The sequence below is a fragment of the Paroedura picta genome, chromosome 4 (genome assembly GCF_049243985.1).
Source record: "Paroedura picta isolate Pp20150507F chromosome 4, Ppicta_v3.0, whole genome shotgun sequence".
Classification (NCBI taxonomy): domain Eukaryota; kingdom Metazoa; phylum Chordata; class Lepidosauria; order Squamata; family Gekkonidae; genus Paroedura; species Paroedura picta.
In genome coordinates, this window is record NC_135372.1 from 40,464,911 (window position 1) to 40,484,930 (window position 20,020).

Below are 20,020 nucleotides of genomic sequence, written 5' to 3' on the forward strand. Positions count from 1 at the left end.
CATAAAATTATGCAAGTGTTCTCTCACAGGAATTAAGCCAAAATTGACCAACGGCGTGAAGATCCCTTGTTCATGATTGTATATAAATTGTTTTTTCCCCCAGGGTTTCTCAGCTCAGTTCTGCCTCTTGTCCCACCCTGCCAATCTCGCGCTTTTCCGCTGCTCCAGACAGACCTCTATCTCAATCTACCCCACAAGGCTGTTGTGCAAATGGCACCCCCCTGGCCAAGCTGCTTGCCCTGCCGCGACCCCTATGAAAGGGTCGTTCGACCCCCAAAGGGGTCCCCGACCCCCACACTGAGAACCACTGCCTTAATTTCTTGTTTAAATTCCAAAGTGGCCATCATGCATTTATTGAGCTACATTGCATGAAAGTTCATTTTCCTTTAGAGTCTATTTTAGGGAACCACAAATCCGTGCAAGCCTTGGTAGATTTTGAGGTAGGTGATTTGCTGAGATTGTGGAAATTCCGCCAGACGGTTTGCCTCGCGGCAAAAAGGCAGTCTTTTCCAATTGTGGAGTAAATTGCTGGTTTTTCATTCCCATCAGCTGTAAAACAGCAAATTCCTTCTCAGCAGCCTCTCCACTAGATAGCATTAATCATTCCCTTCGCAAAGCCATAAAGGGGGTTGCCTAATTTAGCATTCAAATAAAACTCCCTCTCCTACCCCAAAAGGCAGAGAATTTAAATTAATTTTTCACTCAACAGGGAGCAGTTTGAACAAAGCTCCAGGGGTTAGTTGTTCCTTAGACAGCTCACTTTTGCAAAGTACTCCAAAGAAAAACACCATCAAGTCAGTAAAAATATCAAGTGGGGCAGGGCAGGGGAAGCAGCCAAGAAAATAACGTTTCAATTTCAACAAGGGAAAACATGGCCAAAAGGTTGACAGGAAAAGGGTTAAAAAGCACGGCATCTATTCATTTTAAAAGCCTACCATTAAACAAAAACAGATGGCGAAAATCTAGAAAGTTTTTAAAAACGTGTAATGTCTCCTTTGCAAGCGCCGTGAAATTAGGGATGTCCCAATTCTAACCCCAACCAGCAACGGAGGTAGGAATCCCCAGGTCTAATGAAGAGGAACCACTCCTGGAGCTGGAAGGTTTGGGGCAGCCCTTGTCTAGGACCACCCCAGGCAGTCTGCTCCCCCAGAAGTCCTTTCTGACTCTGAGAAACCATCTTCCCAGAGTTTTAAGACCCATGCGGAGTAATAGCTATGCAGATTGGGAGCCTGCAATGGAAGTGGGGGCAAAATCATTTCCTTATTTCTCTTCCAGCTGAGGGTAGAAAGGCTTCGGAGGGGGGGGGGAGCCAGACAGACAGACAGATGGACTGAAACTCAGACAGACAGGTTGCTTGTATCTGGGAGGAATCCACACTTTCCACGTGGCAACCAGTTCAGTGGAGGTCTTTAAGCTGGGTGAGGAAAATGCTGGCAGGGAATGAACAATGGCTGATGTTTTGGAACCACAAACTCTCAAGAGAATTTGTGCAATCATGTTTGCATTTTTTTTTTGTGGGCTTATGAGGAATAGTGTTGCTTTTCGGCATCAAGGCCCCAAGATGCTGGCTGACTCACCTCAGACTACAGCTAATGCAGCCATTTTAGCCACAGCAACAAGTGAGTGGGGGTGGGGATTGACGATACACAACAATCTTTTCCTTTCAGTCGAAACATGGAGCCTGGCCCTCAAGAGCTGTGTTCCGAAGCCCAGACTGCCTCTGTATCTGACAACCCCATCTTCTTTGCCCCAAATATATTGGGTTGTGAGATCTGCGCAACAACAAAAATGTGATTAACTATTGTAAATAAACTATTTAGTCACCAAAGCTTTCCGGAAGTTCCAAGGGGAAAATCACTATTTAAACTGACCCAGCCTTTCTCAACTTTTTGATGTGGAACATCTACTGGCGCAGTCCCTCCAATGGAAGTCTATGAACATGATGTCTGTAGTCCCTCCCCAGGGACCGAACCAGTAGACGGACTGTGGGTTTCATGAAACCCTGGTTGAAGAAGCCTGAATTCACCATTTAAAAAATTGCCCATTACTGGTTTCCAACAGGGGGAGGGGGGCTTTCGTGTTCTCATATCCTGTGGAAAACAGCTAACTGGCTGCAACAAAAAGCAGTCAAATATTTTTCCTGATTTGTAGGACTGCGAAACTGCTGAAAAGGTGCCACAAAGCACACGCTAAAAATGCAATAAGACATAATGCATACTTTAAATGCTACGTCAATACATAGTAGCCCTGTACGGGTGGAAGATCCCCCGCTGAGCCACCAAGTCAGCATGATGTCATTTCATCAAGATGGGATGTCATGCCACTCTAGGAATTGTCCAAAACTCTAGAAAGAACTGTTATTCACTTGAACTCTGTTGCCGAGAAGGCTTCTGCAGATTCCATGGACAGCAAAAGTCACAAACAAGGAAATAATAGGATGCATAAAGCCTGATCTATCACTGGAAGGCAAAATCATGAAACTCCGGCTTACTTACTTTGGCCGTGTCATGCGATCCAACTCGTTGGAGAAAGCAATTGTGCTAGGATTGGTCAGTGGAAAAAGGAAACCAGGGTGGTTTAGACAGGATTGAAATGGACACTGGCTAGAGCATTATACAACCAAAAGAAGCAGTGCTAGATCGAAAAACGTGTTGACAGTTGAGCCATAGGATCGCCAAGAGTCAGACACAGCTAAACGGCTAACATCTAGAAAGAACTGATACCACTTCTGACACACACACCCTTCAGAATTGACATCAGACCTCTTTAGGAATCTCCAGAAGCAATATGGTCCCTAGAGGGAGGTAACAACTAGTTTTTCCTGGAAGTGATGTCACGCCGTCAGCCTAAGGCCACTGCCCCTTTGTCCCCACCCCAATCCTCAGCTGACAGCCCTAACTTAATATTATGGCATGGTTAGATGAGAATTTGCACTTCACAGGGTTATGTTTTGGCCTCACAAACTCTCTTGAGATCTGCGTTTTCTGTTTTGTCGGCTCGCGTGAAATGCAATGCCTTGTCTGTGTGATATCTCATTGTTCGTGGTGCCATTTTATGAAATCCTCGGCTTTTCTGGGGGGAGGGAAACTCATCGGGCGTGGTGTTACAGAAACAGTGTAGAGCAACGGGCTTTTAATTTAGGAGGAAGCATGAAAAATGAACTGGCACAGTTGGAGAATGTATTTAATATGTTTTACGGCATTTGGGCGAGGGGGTCAGGTTAGGACGCCAAACCTGTAAACTGGAAGATTTGTCTCTGAAGGAAATGCCAGACTCCATGAGAAGTCACAGGGGAAAGATAATGCCAGTCAGTTGGGAAAGACATGGAATTCATGCAAGCAAAATAAAGACATGGATTGCAAGGGACAGAAAAAACGCCGTGGGATGAAGCCAAGGCCCAGTAAACTAGAAACACCAAACTCTACAAGAACACGGCTGGACATGAGGCCTTTCCTTCGGCAGGGACAGCACCGGAGATGCTAAGCCTGTTACCTTAAAACACCCTGTTCCTTGGCTTGGGACCAGGAAGCAAAAGGCCCTTGGCCAGAGTCTCCTACAGAGTTCTGAGCCATGACAGTAGATTGCTGTGACAGAGGTCTATTGTGCTGGTGGCTGCGTGTTGGTTCTCTGGCTGCCCATTCATCTGTCAAGCCACATGTGGCCACTCTGATCAGGACTATGTTTCTAGCTGGGGAGGGGTGTGACAACAGGACATGAAAAATAAAAAGCTCTGCAACAAACCTGACCTAGCAAATGGTCCATTTCTTTCTGCCTTCATGTGAATTCCAAGACCAGGATTAAGATATGCAGGCAACCTAAGCCAGCTTGGTGAGAGCCAGCTTGGTGTAGTGGTTAGGAGTGCAGACTTCTAATCTGGTGAGCCGAGTTTGAATCTGCGCTCCCCCACATGCAACCAGCTGGGTGACCTTGGGCTCACCACGGCACTGATAAAACTGTTCTGACCGAGCAGTGATGTCAGATCTCTCTCAGCCTTACCTTCCTCACAGGGTGTCTGTTGTGGGGAGAGGAAAGGGAAGGCGACTGTAAGCCGCTTTGAGACTCCTTTGGGTAGAGAAAAGTGGCATATAAGAACCAACTCTTCTTCTTCTTCAGTAATATCAGGCCTCTCTCAGCCTCACCTCCCTCACAGGGTGTCTGTTGTGGGGAGAGGAAAGGGAAGGCAAATGTAAGCTGCTTGGAGACTCCTTTGGGTAGAAAAAAGCAGCATACAAGAACCAACTCAAGAAGGTTACAAACTTCCCAACCAAATTTGTGGCAGGGGGTGAGTTTTCTTTAATTGCTATTCCCTTCTTCAGGTATCCGAAGAAGAGAACAGTGGCTCACAAACGCTGTTACTGTACCAAAAATTTGGTTACTCAAACAATCTCAATACACCTTTTATCGGCATACGTTTGGTTGCTCGTTGAGGTGCTACAGGACTCTTGCTCTTTTCGACTCGGAGGGAAGGTGAGGGGTAACAATGAGCTTCAGAAACGGAAGAATAATGTCTGCCTCTATTTTCATGTTGGTGTTTGTCCGCCTCAGGAGATATCTGTCTGATCGGTCTGCAGTCTACATCTAAGGCAGTGTCCTGTTGAGAGTCGCATCTCATTTCTCTCTCTTTTTTTGAGAGCCAAAACTAATAGTTCTGAGAACTCATAATCATCAGCCTGTAACATCCCACCGCCCGTTGATTTTCACACACAAACAAAAAGCGTCTTTCAACTTTGTTGTTTTCCTCCTAACTCTAAAGTACGTGTGGCCTTTTACAGCAACTCCATGCTACCGCCTCTTTCTTCTCAACACTTGATTTGAAGATTTTAAGAGTCAAACGCAGGAGAATCACACACACATACACACCCTGCACCCCCTCAAGTGTGTTCCTGTGTTGTAAACATGCAGATTTCTTGGCACGGAGAGCAATTGATGGTCAAAGACTCACCTGCTACATTTCTGCATACAGGGTTAGTAGAGTCTTTCCCTATTATTACGTCCAGACGAAGTACGAGAATTCCAGACGAAGGATGAGAACAAGAAATTGGCCAATGGTGGCAACTCTATGGGGCAGCTGCATTCTCAGACTTAAGGACCACATCTCCAGGGCTGGGATCTTTGTACCTACAGGACCACCTGCTCCCTTATGCACCTCAAAGAAGCTTACGCTTGAGCTCACACAACTTGCTCGGGATCCCCTGCCCAGAGAAGTGAATCTGGCCTCAAGCAGAGCAAGAGAATTTTCTGTCCTGGTGCTGGCCTGGTAGAACGCTCTTCCGGAAGTAACTAGGGGCCTGTGAGACCAAAAACAGTTCCGCAGGGCCCGTAAGACAGAACTGTCCCACCTAAGGCCGAGGCCCGTAGATAGATCAACAGCAAAACTGGCCTCCCTACGCAGAAACTACAGAACAACATTAGATGCCAAATAGTTATAACAACACAGCACTTCCCGCCCACCCCCACTGAACAAAGAGGGTTGCTGGTGAGATTTTAACAAATGTTATAATTTGTGTGTGCATGTGTGTGTGTATAATTTGATAATGCTGTAAGCCACCCTGAGCCGATGGAAAGGGGTGGCCTAGAAATGTAATTCATAGTAATAATTACTTCATTTACTAAGTTTGCAGAGAGATGAAGTATTTTGGGTCAACAGAACCTTTAACACTCAGAGTTTATACTCAGCTACCTGTGACACTCATGCAGCAGTGGGGAAATAGCTTAACCAATAAAGAATAAGCATTTTTTTAAAGCCGAAGACCCCAGAAGGGATGGGGTTCCTGGACCCTACTTTGCGTTGTCCATGATGAGTGTAAGGCACCCCCCCTGCAGGCCATCTCGCAGCCTGGCAGTCTGTTGATTTTTTGAGCCTACATGAGAACACAGTGACACCTAGTGGCGAATATATAACACCGTTTTTGTCTCCTGTCTGCCCTAGAGATAGAAAACAATACATAAGACGTTGGACAGCCAAGATTAAATCTTCCACCAAGTAATTTTGCAGCAAAACATAGCCGTGGGGTATGTACGGTTTGAGGTTGCAGCACTTGGGAAGGGAGGGTAGCACTTTGTGCCAATCAAAAACTGCCCCCACAGAATCTTTAAAGCCCCATTTAAAAAGGATAATACTTTGTTTTGTACGTCTTTTCTTTTTTACTGGCATTTAAAACAGCTGGGCAGGAGAGCATTTGCAATGACTGGCCCACAGTTTTGCGGGTGCTCCCAAGTCTGGGATGATGCATACCTGTGGTTTGCACCCCGACACTGCGTGAAGTTAGGCACACACCTTGTATTCCCAGGATGAGCATCCTCCTCCCTTAGGGCTTGCAGGTGTCCATTCCACCCCACACATATACACTGTGTGGCCCCCTGAGCTGGCTCTGCCTCTGGTAAGAAAGCAAGCTAGGAACCTCAGCTGCTAGTTTAAACCAAAACTGACCAATACTGGCTGGAGGATACACTTTTTGCTATTGTCTATAAATTGGGGATTTGCAGGGGTCAGTTTGCCTCTTGTAACACCCTGCAGAGATTACAATAAAGAGCTGATTGAGTGGGCCTGGCTTCCTTCAAACCCATGGATTTCTTGGGTAAATGATTAGGGGCATTTACTCTATCCTGCTGCAAATCTTTTATTATAAGCAGGATCCTGTTATGTAATTTCTGTACTGCTGTCATGCAAATAGTTATGCTAGGCAAGTTTTTTTCTGGTGGTTTCCAGACTCCTAAAATCCTAATGCACTGGCTATTGGATGTCCTGTTTTGTTGATCATACTGCGTCACTAGATGTAATCCGCCTTGAGTGTCTATGAGAAAGGTGAACTACAAACAGTGAACCCAAAGTGAGGACAAATTGCGCTGGGAACCTATTGTTAAGGAAGAGTCATACCCCATCACTGCCATAGAATTTCTTTCTTTCTTTAGGGTTTTATATACCACTCCTCTCGGACACACCGCCTTGGGTGGGTTTACAGAATCTAAACACTCAACAAGACCAATATAAAACAATATAAAACTGATCAAAATGTCTGAACCACAATCAAACACAACAGCATCAGCCAAGGTTCCTGGATCGATATTGATTTATCGCCTGTCGGGTGTTGGGTCCTAGGAGGAGTTGGAAGAGAATGGGAGGGCAGAAGAGCCAGGCCCGAGATATAGATATAGTGGGCCCCAACCAGAGGCCTGGTGGAAGAGCTCTGTCTTACAGGCCTTGCGGAAGTCAGAAAGTTCAGGCAGGGACCTGATCTCTCTGGAGAATTCTTTCCACCAGGCAGAGGCCAAGGCCGAGAAGCCTCTGGTTCTGGTTCATAGAATCATAGAATCATAGAGTTGGAAGGGGCCATCCAGGCCATCTAGTCCAACCCCCTGCTCAACGCAGGATCAGCCCTAAGCATCCTAAAGCATCCAAGAAAAGTGTGTATCCAACCTTTGCTTGAAGACTGCCAGTGAGGGGGAGCTCACCACCTCTGACTGAAAATTTTTTTTCCTGATATCTAGCCTATATCGTTGTCCTTGTAGTTTAAACCCATTATTGCGTGTCCTCTCCTCTGCAGCCAACAGAAACAGCATCCTGCCCTCCTCCAAGTGACAACCTTTCAAATACTTAAAGAGGGCCATCATGTCCCCTCTCAACCTCCTTTTTCTCCAGGCTGAACATTCCCAAGTCCCTCAACCTATCTTCATAGGGCTTGGTCCCTTGGCCCCAGATCATCTTCGTCACTCTCCTCTGTACCCTTTCAATTTTATCTACGTCCTTCTTGAAGTGAGGCCTCCAGAACTGCACACAGTACTCCAAGTGTGGTCTGACCAGTGCCGTATACAATGGGACTATGACATCTTGTGGTTAAGGACAAACATATTTCCTTAGGGCCAGGGATCCTTAGCCGACTGGCGTTGCTTGATCAAAGAGCTCTCTGGGGGATGTATTCAGAGAGGGGGTCCCTCCGAGACGCCTCAGAGACTGGCTGACCCTACTACAGTCAGGAAGGGGAGGGGTGGGGGAATGCATTATCCAACTCCTCTGCCCATCCTATCCGGGCAATGCGCTGATAGGTTCTCCTGCATGCTGATGACTGGAGGCTGTTTCTTCCAGTGTGCCAGCGGTGGTGTAGTGCTTAAGAGCAGCGGACTCTCATCTGGAGCACCGGATTTGCTTCCCCACTCTTCCTCCACATGGGCCAGTCACAGTTCTTTCAGAGCTTCCTCAGCCCCACTTACCTCACAGGGTGTCTGGTGTGGGGAGAGGAAGGGAAGGTGATTGCAAGCCCCTTTCTTTTAGGTAGTGAAAAGTGGGATACAAAACCCTCAGTTCCTCTTCCCCCTCCTCAGCCTGCCAGGGACTATTTTCTAGAGGTGCTCTGGGGGTTGTCTCATGCACTGAAGGGAGCTGGGGAAGCAAGCGGTCTCTCAGCTTCTAGTTGCTAGGTTTCGTAAGGCAGTGAACTGCCCATGGGATTGTGTTTGGCATTACCCTTAGACGGGTTGCCAGCTTAGGAGTCCTTTGTAAACGGTGCCCTGCTCGAAGCTTGCAGAACAAACAGCTTACGGCAAAGATACCGATCCCCAAGGGTGCGTTCAAATGTTTTTCTTGGAGTCAGATTGTGGAGAAAGCATTGCAAAACAGGATGGTTTCTTTTTCCGTACAGAATGTAATCCTGCAGCTCAGATCCTCTAGTGTGTGTTCTTTCTTCTCTTATCCATAGCAGCCTTTCTCAACCAGGGTATTGTGAAACCTTTGAGAGCCAGCTTGGTGTAGTGGACTACTAATCTGGCAATCCAGGTTCGATGCCCCACTCCTCCTCCACATGCAGCCAGCTGGATGATCTTGGGCTCGTCACGGCACTGATAAAATTGTTCTGACCGAGCAGTGATATCAGGGCTCTCTCAGCCTCACCCATCCCACAGGGTGTCTGTTGTGGGGAGAGGAAAGGGAAGGTGAAAAGGGCAGAGAAAAGCGGCATATAAGAACCAACTCTTCTTCTTCTTGATAGCCTTGGAAGGGTTTCTCGAGTGGGTAGGAGTTAATTAATGTTATATCAATTTTTAAAAATTTGTTAAACGCTTATTGGGTGATATGACTGTATATGGTCCTGTTGACCTTCTCCCCTCCAAAAATGGCCAATGATGGGCCTGGAGGGGGAGGGGAGGAGCTGCAGATGGGCGTGTCCACAGCTCTGCTTCCCATCCATATTCTGCATGATCACACCACTTCTGGGGTTTCTTGAAGCTTGAAGAATGTTTCTGGGGTTTCTCATCAGTTAAAAGTTGAGAAAGGCTGGTCCATAGAAGAATCATAGATTCAAGTCGGTATCCATGTTGGTCTGAATCAGCAGAACAAATTTAGAGTCCAGTGGCACCTTTAAGACCAATAAAGTTTTTATTCAAGGTATGAGTTTTCATGCCCATGCACACTTCCTCAGATATCTGAGCCACTGGACTCAAACTTTGTTCATGGAATCATAGAGTTGGAAGGGACCTACAGGGTTATCTAGTCCATATAGTATTGGCGGAGTCTTCTCCAGATCAGTCCTGGTTAGGGCTGAAGTTCCTTGCAGAAGGACAAACAGGAGTCTGGTAGCGGGTTCTAGTTTGAGTGTCTATCTCTGTTGGAATAAGCTCCTGTTAATCTTCCAGGTCCTCTCACTCCTGTTTATTTCTTTGGTGACAGAATCGTAATGCAGGCACCACTCCTGGAACTGCTGCAGATACAGAACTGTGTGGACAAATCAAACAGGGTTCCAGTGGCACCTTCATGACTCACAAAATTTGACTTTGGAAAGTTTATGCAAGAATAAATCATAGAATCATAGAGTTGGAAGCGGCCTCTGGGGTCATCTAGTCCAACCCCCTGCAGAATGCAGGAAATTCACAACCATTTGCCCCAATAGGGCTGATCGTGCGTTGAGCAGGGGGTGGGACTAGATGGCCTGTATGGCCCCTTCCAACTCTATGATTCTATGATTCTAATTCCATGCCCAGATGATGCCCCCCAAAAAACCCCAATTCCATGCCCAGATGATCCCTCCCCCCACAAAAAAACCACCAGAATCCCTGGCCAGTTTGGCCTGGAGGACATTCACCTCTCGACCCCAAAGCGATGATCGGCATTTTCCTGGGCGTGCAAGAGAGGGCCACAAGAGCCAAGCGTGGTCACAGTCCGTTTTGCTCACCCACTTACACCCACTGCCTAAATTCACAAAATCAGCATTTCCATGAGATGACTATCTAGCCTCTGCTTAAAAACTTCCAAGGAAGGAGAATCCACCACCTCCTGAGGAAGCCTGTTCCACCGAGGAACCACTCTAACTGTCAGGAACTTCTTCCGGATGTTTAGATGAAAATTCTTTTGAATGAATTTCATCCCACTGGTCCTGGTTCAACGCTCTGGGACAACAGAAAACAACTCTGCTCCATCCTCTGTGTGACAGCCCTTCAAGAACTTGAGGATGGCTATCATATCATATGTTGATTTTTAACGTGCCCCTGGACGTTATTTTATTCAGTTTGGTGTATTGTAAAGAAAAGGTTATGGCTGGCATGGGGGGGGGGGCATCAAGACTGAGCTCAGCCGGTGCCAGCTCCGGGTTGGGAAATTCCAGGAGATTTTGCACCCTGGGGAGGGTGGGTTTTGGGAGAGGGAGCTGAGTTGGGTATAATGCCCTGCAGTCCACCCTCCAAATCAGCCATTTTCTCCAAAGGGACTGATACTTGTCTTTGGAAGATGTTACAATTCCACAAGATCTCAAGGCTTCACCTGGAGGATGGCAACCCATGCAAAAGCAGAGCTTCGGGTCAGGCATGAAAGTGGGGTGTTGCATAGGGGACTATAACCTCATCATGCAGGATATCTGATCAGGCCTGTCCCAAAAGCGATTTCGTGGTGCAAAACCTCAAATTAATTATTTATATTGTCAAAGGGAAGTATATAAGTGGCTGAGGAGCATCATATAGTAGATACTATTAATATTCTGGTAAAAAACAGACTCTACCATCCAGGCAGAAGTTTTTTTCCTCCTTTATCAATAATAAAAAAAAAACCCTTCTCTATTGATGTCCTCTCACATGGTTGTTTTCTATTTACAGAGCTCTTTGTTCCCTTGAGCCAAACCAATACCCCTCCCTAGTCTCCACCTTCCCGGCACCCTGCCGAAAGCACAAAGCAGACCCGGCAACAGCCACAATGAGATTTGCATGCGGGGTTGGAAACATACCGACTTCCCCAGCCCTGCACACAGGTTGGGAGTTTATGCTTGCAGAACTTCTGGGGCTTTCTAGACTCGCAAAAATTTTAAAAAGAAGGAGGATTGTCAGTTGCCTTTGAACAGGATCGGCCTCATGAATGAACAGTGAGCATTTCCTCAGCCGGCTTCAGTCTCACAGCCCTGATAAGAAGCAGCCTCCTACATGATAGCGAGAATCCTGAAATGTAAGTATTGTGGGTCACCCGTGTCCTTCTCCGGAGTGTAGGCAGTGCAGTCCTGCTTTTGAAAACAGCCTGAATGTAAACAGATGTGCAGGTTTTTCTGTCTTTAAAGTAAGGACATTTTTGTTTGTCGAAGTTTGTCTTTGGTGGACTGGGAAAATCAGCCACAATTTCCCACTAAACTGCAATGGAGACTTGTATTCCTTTGCATCTGGGCACCCGAGCAGTACCCATTCTTAAGTTGCATAATAAAAATGGCTTTATAAATAATCATCATCATTTTTTAAACGAATTACAAGAGCCAGTGTGGCGCAGTACTTAAAAAGCAGCAGCCTCTAATCTGGAGAACCAGGTTTGATTCCACTCCTCCTCTAGCTGCAGCCAGATGGGTGGCCTTGGGCCAGTCACAGTTCTCTCAGAGCTCTCTCAGCCTCACCTACCTCACAGGTGTCTGTGGTGGGGAGAGGAAAGGTAGGAAACTATAAGCCACTTTGAGACTCATTTGGGTAAGTGAAAAGCAAGGTATAAAATCCGATTATCTCCTCCTCTTTCTGGATCCATGTTGACTTATGCTCGCCTTTGGATTCACACACTGAACAGTTAACAAGTGGATCTGTTTTTCTTTTTTCAGTGACTGCTTATGGGCTGGGAACTCTGGCTGGAGACAGAGCAGGAATAGGAACAGTTCATCTAGATTTCCTATTTGATGTTAAGGGAGATGCTCTTCAGTATTTTGAGGAACCCTGGAAACCTTCAGGAATTTTACGAGGGATTCCCCAGTAAAATCAGTGATGGAAGAGAAAGGCAGCCTGCTCAGCCACTACTTCTTCTACAGTAGCTTAGGGCCCAGTGGCAGAGCATCTACTATTAAGGACTCAGGTCCCAGAATGCCGGAGCATGGCACTTATGCACTCCATTTAGCCATGCTGCCCATCATCCACACCCTTAAAAATATACCATCAAAGGAGGAGGCACCTCCCAGCATCCTCTCTCTCTCCTTATTTTGTAACTCTGCTGAAACCTCTTGTTAATATGCCATTTCTGAAGTACTGGTTTTGCAGGAAACTCACTGGGACCAGGTTACACTTACTGTTCTATATGTGGACTCAATAGTGCTAATTCTGATCACTATGCAAATGAGGAATCGTAAGTTACCAATCACAGACTCTGGAGACGAGCTGGAATTCCAGGGGGTCCCCAGGTCCTGCCTGGAGGCTGGCATCCTCCCTGCTTCCCTGTCTTGTCCCCCAGCCCTGTCCTAACCCAGTGGAGAAATCTCCGGGGGAATGGAGTTCAGCAAAGGATCGCTCCCCTCACCATGTGCCCCCTCTGACTTGCACCTGTCTTTTGTTCATGAAAGCAACCATACTGTGGTGCCCTCCATCATATGTCGTTTGATACAGTCAGTTCAAATTGGGGTGAAATACTGACTCCAAGTGGAGTGTTTTTACCTCCCCCCTGGGCTCTGAGCGGAATAACTTTCTCAAATTTGGATTCCCAGCAGGGGAGGTTAGGAGTTTGAGGCTCTTGGCTAAAGACCAGGGAATTTAGCTGGTCATTCCTGAATCACTGCTGCCCCCCAATGCCCCCCCTTCACCACTGCAGGACACTCCCCCTATTTTATTTCATCATGCAAATTAGAATCTTGCGTATTCCAATAACCAAGATGACTGGACTCTGAATCTTACAAGGTCACATTGCAAACCAAGAAGTAAATCCGCACAGGGAAGTTAGCGTTAGCATAATAGATTCAACACTGCTTGGCCGTATGTTAAAGGGGGCACAGCAAAACAAAGATTTACTTTTTTGTATTACACCACAGTGAATGAGCTCTGGTTCAGGGAGAAACCTTTCTCATAGCAACCCCTATTCAGAGAACACAATAGAGGCGGGTTCTCTGTTTAGAAGCTGTCCAGCCTAGGATTCTACTCCAGAAGCCAGAAAAAAAGATCTCCACTATAGAAAATTTACAGCTTAATCCTACACATACAGAGTCAGAATAATTAGACCTCAGTGAATTCAATGGAGAGTTTATGTCCAAGAGCATGAGTATTAATAGGATTACATCTAGGCCAAGGCATATATCGGAGGAAAATTTACATGGCTGGCATGAAAGCAGACTCAGAGAGAGACTGAGGTGAAAAAAATAATTTGTGTGAGGATTTTGTACTGCCTCAACCCTCCCTTCCCATGAACCCTGCTAGTCACCTGAGATTTTCCTGAGATTCCCCTCCTGTACCATGGGAGTGCTGTAATATGTTCTGGGACAGATGTTCCAAATCTAACTCCAGGAAAGTCCTATCACTGGCTCCGATTCAGCTGCCAGGATTGAAGCCCTCCTTTTTTCAATCTGCAGAGTGCTGGAATGTGCTATCACAATTCACAGAAAACAGGATGCTGATCTCACCCCATCTTTTTCAGATTTCGCCAAACGCGCCCAGCAACCTGGGAGGGACCTAGACGGCGCGGTCTAGCACAGGTGTCCACAACGTATCCCGCTTCTCCGGATAAACATCAAGGGGGCGTGTGTTGTAGCCACAGACTTCATGGCCGAATTCGAGGACTTCAGACGCTGGGAGGAAAAGAGGCGAGATGTCAAAAGGGCAGAGATCCAGCTCAGTCGTGGGCTGCGGAGTTTGGAAGAAGCCCGGGTCTCCTACCTGAATTCGATGACCAAGGAACAGAGGCGGCTCCAGCAAGAACTTCAGAAACTCCAGAAAAGTGAGCAACAGCAGGCTTCTGCTTTCATCCAACTTAATGACAAAGCCTCTTTAGTAAGGATTCAGCAATTACTGCTGGAGCGTTAGGTTGGTTGAGGCCAAATGTACTTCCTCGGGGCCAGGGACCACGAACCAGTTGGAATTTGCAGAGCAAAGCATTCTTTTGGCCACTGCTAGATCTAGCTGCTTATTGCATTATAAGTTATAGTGAAGCATTTAGTTTTTTAAAAAATAAAATGTCCAAGTGCATAGTCATGGACTGAGCAAAGGATCAAAAAGAAAAGGCTTTGTTTTAACAGACAGCTCATAGACATAGTCTTTGAGAACTCACAGATTTCTTGAAAAACTGTGATGTCATGATTAGAGAGACCCAGATTCATATCTGCACTCCACCATGGGAACCTGCCAGGTGGCCTTCAACTGGTCACACACTCTCAGCATCACCTACCTCCCAGGGCTGTTGTGATGTTAAAAAGGAGAACGGAACAATGTAAGCCACTTTTGTTCCCCATTGGGGACAAAAGTGGGGCATAAGTAATATAAAAGAAACAATAGAGTTGAAGGGAGAACTTCAACTAGACACACCTCTTTGTGTTTTATGGGATAGGTGTAGTCACCTGTGTAGATCAATATAACAGGTAGGTAAAAGCCTGTTTTTTAGCGTGAGCTAAAAGAAAGACAAGGGGAAGGTGGTTTGACCATAGCAAGGTGCTCTTTCCAGACTACTGAGAGCCAAAGTGGGCAAGAGATGCATGAACAGTTTCCCAATCATTGTTTTGAGAACTGAAAAGTAACAAGGGATGCTGAATTCAGATGGGGAAGAACAGGAAGGGAAAGGCTGCCTTCCTCATTCTCTTCCAGCTGGATTTTCTTTCATTTTTGGCTAAAAAAAAGGCCAGAAAGCAGCAGGAAGAAGAGTCAAACCCAGCTGACCAAGTGTATTGTGCACACTAGAGCTTACAGCTCAAATAAAACTTTGCTGGTCTTAAATGTGCCACTGGACTCAATCTTAGCTCTTCCCTTCTTACTGTTCCACCGCTGTATTTCATTCAACACCTATGGGGATACCATTCAAACAAATCACTCTTGTCTTGTGGTTCAGAGCTCTTAATTTCCAACCTACCATTTCGTAGGGCTAGCATCCTGCTGACCAGCCTACTCCTTCTTCCCAGGCCGCTCCAAGCAGAAGCTATCCCTGAGCACAGGACGCATTGGCATAAACATGACACTCCCTCTACTGCCCCATCAGACGAGGCGAGATAACAGTTCCAGAGATGCAGAACGGCGGTAAGAAGGTTTAGTTTCTGGCCTCCTAGACATGTGGTCAGCTGCTGAGAATGGGAAAACCTTATTTTCCAGTAATGAATTATTTTTACAGCCAAATTTTGCTGGGCTTAACACCAGGTGTAAACTGCACGGAGCTTTTATTCCAACCCCAGATCGATTCAGTCCCTGCTCTCTACACAGAATGTGATTTCGGTTTGGATTTTGGGTTTGAAGTTCCTTCTGCAGCAAGAAGGATTGACCCGGAGTGACCCTACCTTTATTGTGCGATATCTTAGAGTGCTTTTAACCCTCAATATTTAAAGGCTGTTTTGAATCTGGGCTCTTGTGATTGGCCACAGGTGGTCATGTGACAAACTTGCCTTAAAGGAGAAGCCCCTAATTTCTCTCAATTTCTGTCGGTCCTAGATTTCTTCTTCCTTCTCTGCCTTTTCCGATCATCTCCCCCCCCTCCAAGATCCAGACTTATGTGAAGTGAGGTTGGGGTGCACAGAGGAGGGTCTTTAGTGCTGTAGCCCCCTAAGTCCTGGAATCCATACCTCCCCAAGGCCCAGTCTGTCCCTCATTGTTGGTATTCTGGAAACTTTTCTGTCAGGGATGAATTCCCAGTATGTTGATTATAAGGCACAGGCTCCTTTTAATATGCTGTGACATTTACTGGTTTCCTTTTATTGCTGCTGAACATTTGTATTTAATAAGAGGAATATTAATATTCTTCTGAATTTTTGTTGTTGCTTTACTGTTTTCGGGGTCAGCTTGTCAACAAATAAATGTTTTCTTAAAAAGGCAAAATGTAAACGTTTTCAGTGTAGCAAGTTGCCATGGATTAGATAAGAGAAATAAAAATGGGCAGAGCCCCGGAAGATTCCTAACAAGGCTACGTTTTTTAACATCCCCGTGAGGTAGCGGAGTGTGTATGACTGGCCAAAGGCCATCCAGCAAGCTACCTTAGCAGAATGCCGCTTTGAACATGGACTTTGTCAGAATCTGCCTTGTTGCCTGCCTCGTGCCATGATCCTGTTGGTGTCAGCTGTCAATGTCCCTTGTCATTCTGGGTGTTATCTCTCAGTGATGAGGGGCCAGGGAAAGTTCACTGATCACAATTGGTTTTATTGCTTCACACTGCTTGCTCTTAGGTTGTCTAAGGAGCACACTTGTTTGTGTAGTCTAACTAATAATTTTGTCTTGGACGGATGGAACTGTGGGAGAGGGGAACTTGGACATTATCGGTAAGGCTGGCCTTGAGTCCTGCATGATGTCATGCCTCCCTGGCCACAAGACTAGTTCATCCTGGGAACAGGGGGAAGCCTACCTGTCGTCAGTTGAGGGTAGGGTTTCTGGGATTATATTAACCAGTGTATTGCCTATCAAATCAGTTTCAGCAAGACTAATCATGAGCTTTGTATCTCTACCTCAATAAACTGCTTTTGCTGCTAATGCCGAGTGAAAAAGTGGGAACGTCAACTGGGGTCTGACAGGCCTCCTAGACCCTGATCTGACATCCTCACCCTACACTACTCTGGCTCTGAGGGAATGAAGCACCATTTCTACTTGGCCATGGGCTGCATAATTCTCCTTCTCTTCTAGAAGCAGGAGGAAAATCAGGCCAGGAGGCCCTGCAGATACTAGCCAGGCTCCGTCACATCCACACAACAGCAACGTCACAGGCTGGGTAGAAGACGGAAGCGGGCATTTGCCACCACTGAAGACCCAAGACCAAACTTCTGTAGCTGACAGTGAAGTGACTGCTCTTAACAACACTATCACCAAGCAGTTGAGCATCTCAGCAGAAACTATGGAGGGTGAAGAGCCAGACGGCAGGCAGGAGCAAGGGAAAGGCCTCACAACAGAAGAGACTAGAGACGCTGGACCCAAGTACCCTAGAACTAAGTTCATGAACCTCCCAGTGAAGCGGAGACCCTCCCTTGTTCACGAGAGGCTGATTCTAGATACAGAAGCCTATGCCGCAGATGGACACCTCAGGACCATGTATTCCAGACCAGATTTTCTCAAGGTCTACACTGAAGCGCGGAAATTCCGTTACATTCGACACAGGAACATCCCGGCTTGGGAAAAAGAACTCAGCCTCCAGGAGATATTTGGGCACAAACCCCCCATTGAGCACTCTCCACAACCACAGGCAGCGATGAATCCTGAAGCCTAAGTGGTGGAGAATTCGGCCTACTCAAGGAAGTGTGGGGGAAAAAACAGCATTCTTCTGTAGGATAGACCACGGAACTTAGTCATTGGCCTGAAACAGGCTGCCGCACAACTTGTGACTCAGCAAAATATACACAGTATGTTTTATAGCTTGCTTGTCAGATTGTAGATCAAGCCCCTGATGAACTGTATTCATTTTGGATCACAAGTTGTGTAGGCCCAGCCTAAATAGGCCCAGATACATTATCTAGAGCAGAAGTAGGCAGACTGTGGTTCTCAAGAGGTCCATGGATCACAATTCCCATGAGCCCTTGCCAGCATGGCAAGGGCTTGTGAGAATTATAGTCCACATACATCTGGAGCCACAGTTTGGTCACCCCTATTCTAGAGGCTGGAGGCAGCTGGATACTGCAATGCTGCCCACAACCCAATTTTTGTTCTTGTCCCTCAGTAAGCTCATCTTAAACTGGATGTTGAAAATTTCAGAAAATGGAGAAAAATTTTGTCTCCAGGAAACATTATGGGGCAAGGAGTCTGTGTCACTGTGTACAATATAGGGAATTGTCACTCTGATCTCTTTTCTTAATTGTGGCTGAATAGCAGAGCTGATCAGCATACAAAATATCTCAATACCTGGTATCACCCCCACTAGATATCTATGGGCAGCAAGTGACAAAGCCCCCTCTGTTCTGCAACGTTAACACCGCATCAATACACACCCTAAGCAAATTAAGGCCAGAGGAATTTTACTTCTTCCTTAGCTGGGACGCCATGTAGTACCCTTTTGAATTATGCCCATTCAGTATCAAGAGCCACGCTGGATAGCATTGTTTAACTAGCTAGAGAATGTCAGGCCATACATTTTGGTTATGCCTTTTCATTTTCATGTAGCTAGCACCACACAGCAACTGGGATCCTGGGGTGGGGGGAAACCATCTTATTAGCAGGGGGGATTTCTCTCCTTGCACAAGGAACCTCCCACTGAGGAAACAGGGGAAGGCTCAACAGGCCAGAAGAGAAGAAGAAGAGTTGGTTATTATATGCCGCTTTACCCTACCCAAAGGAGGCTCAAAGCGGCTTACAGTCATCTTCCCATTCCTCTCCCCCTACAGGCAGAATGGATCTAATCTTACATCCTTACCAAGAACCAGTTTGGTGTAGTGGTTAGGAGTGCAAACTTCTAATCTGGCAAAGGTGAATGTAAGCCGCTTGGAGACTCTTTTGGGTAGAGAAAAGCAGCATATAAGAACCAACTCCTCTTCATCTCAACTGTATTTGGATTTTCAGATAGTTAGGTCGATAGGGAATTGGTTAGAAAACCGCACTCACAGAGTTGTTGTCAATGGTGTTTCATCAGACTGGTGAGTAGCGGGGTACCTCAGGGCTTGGTGCTCAGTCTAGTACTTCTTAGCATATTTATTAATGATCTAGATGAGGGGGTGGAAGGACTACTCATCAAGTTTGCAGATGACACCAAGTTTGCAGATGACACCAAATTGGGAGGACTGGCAAATACTCCAAAAGATTGAGATAGAGTTCAATGAGATCTGAACAGAATGGAAAAATGGGCAAATGAGAAAAAGATGCAATTTAATAAAGATAAGTGTAAAGTTCTGCATCTGGGTCAGAAAAATGAAAAGCATGCCTACTGGATAGAGGATACGCTTCTAGGTAACACTGTGTGAACGAGACCTAGGGGTATTTGTGGATTGTAAACTAAACATGAGCAGGCAGTGTAATGCAGCGGTAAAAAAAGGCAAATGCTATTTTGGGCTGTATCAACAGGGGCATCACATCAAAATCACAAGATGTCATAGTCCCATTGTATACGGCACTGGTCAGACCACACCTGGAGTACTGTGTGCAATTCTGGAGGCCTCACTTCAAGAAGGACGTAGATAAAATTGAAAGGGTACAGAGGAGAGTGACAAGGATGATCTGGGGCCAAGGGACCAAGCCCTATGAAGATAGGTTGAGGGACTTGGGTATGTTCAGCCTGGAGAAAAGGAGGTTAAGAGGGGACATTAAGTATTTGAAAGGTTGTCACTTGGAGGAGGGCAGGATGCTGTTCCCATTGGCTGCAGAGGAAAGGACATGCAGTAATGGGTTTAAACTACAAGTACAACGATATAGGCTAGATATCAGTAAAAAAATTTTCACAGTCATAGTTCAGCAGTGGAATAGGTGGCCTAAGGAGGTGGTGAGCTCCCCCTCACTGGAAGTCTTCAAGCAAAGGTTGGATACACACTTTTCTTGGATGCTTAGGACTGATCCTGCGTTGAGCAGGGGGTCAGACTAGATGGCCTGTGTGGCTCCTTCCAACTCTGTGATTATGTGTATCAGGTGACATACGAAGATATGCACTAAAATACACCCTTTTTTATATCCTTCCGATCTTCTTCCTAGGATGGATTTTGCCTTAGCACCAGCAAATGACCAGCCA

The 20,020-nt window shown here is 46.2% G+C and overlaps 1 protein-coding gene across 1 annotated transcript; it reads left to right on the forward strand.

The window, feature by feature from the left end:
- Positions 1-11,099: 11,099 nt before the first annotated feature.
- Positions 11,100-19,772, forward strand: CCDC190 (coiled-coil domain containing 190). Its single transcript, XM_077332571.1, has 4 exons — positions 11,100-11,416; positions 13,835-14,134; positions 15,306-15,420; positions 17,005-19,772. Exons 2-4 carry the CDS (start codon positions 13,960-13,962, stop codon positions 17,579-17,581), a joined length of 867 nt encoding a protein of 288 aa, XP_077188686.1. The 5' UTR covers positions 11,100-11,416; positions 13,835-13,959; the 3' UTR covers positions 17,582-19,772.
- Positions 19,773-20,020: the final 248 nt, after the last annotated feature.

What these genes read in the sequence shown, in the direction of transcription:
- CCDC190 (XM_077332571.1), top strand. Translation starts at nt 13,960, where the DNA reads ATGGCCGAATTCGAGGACTTCAGACGCTGGGAGGAAAAGAGGCGAGAT. An exon ending in ACTTCAGAAACTCCAGAAAA is followed by an intron (nt 14,135 to 15,305) that starts GTGAGCAACAGC and finishes CCTTCTTCCCAG; the next exon opens with GCCGCTCCAAGCAGAAGCTA. An exon ending in TCCAGAGATGCAGAACGGCG is followed by an intron (nt 15,421 to 17,004) that starts GTAAGAAGGTTT and finishes CTTCTCTTCTAG; the next exon opens with AAGCAGGAGGAAAATCAGGC.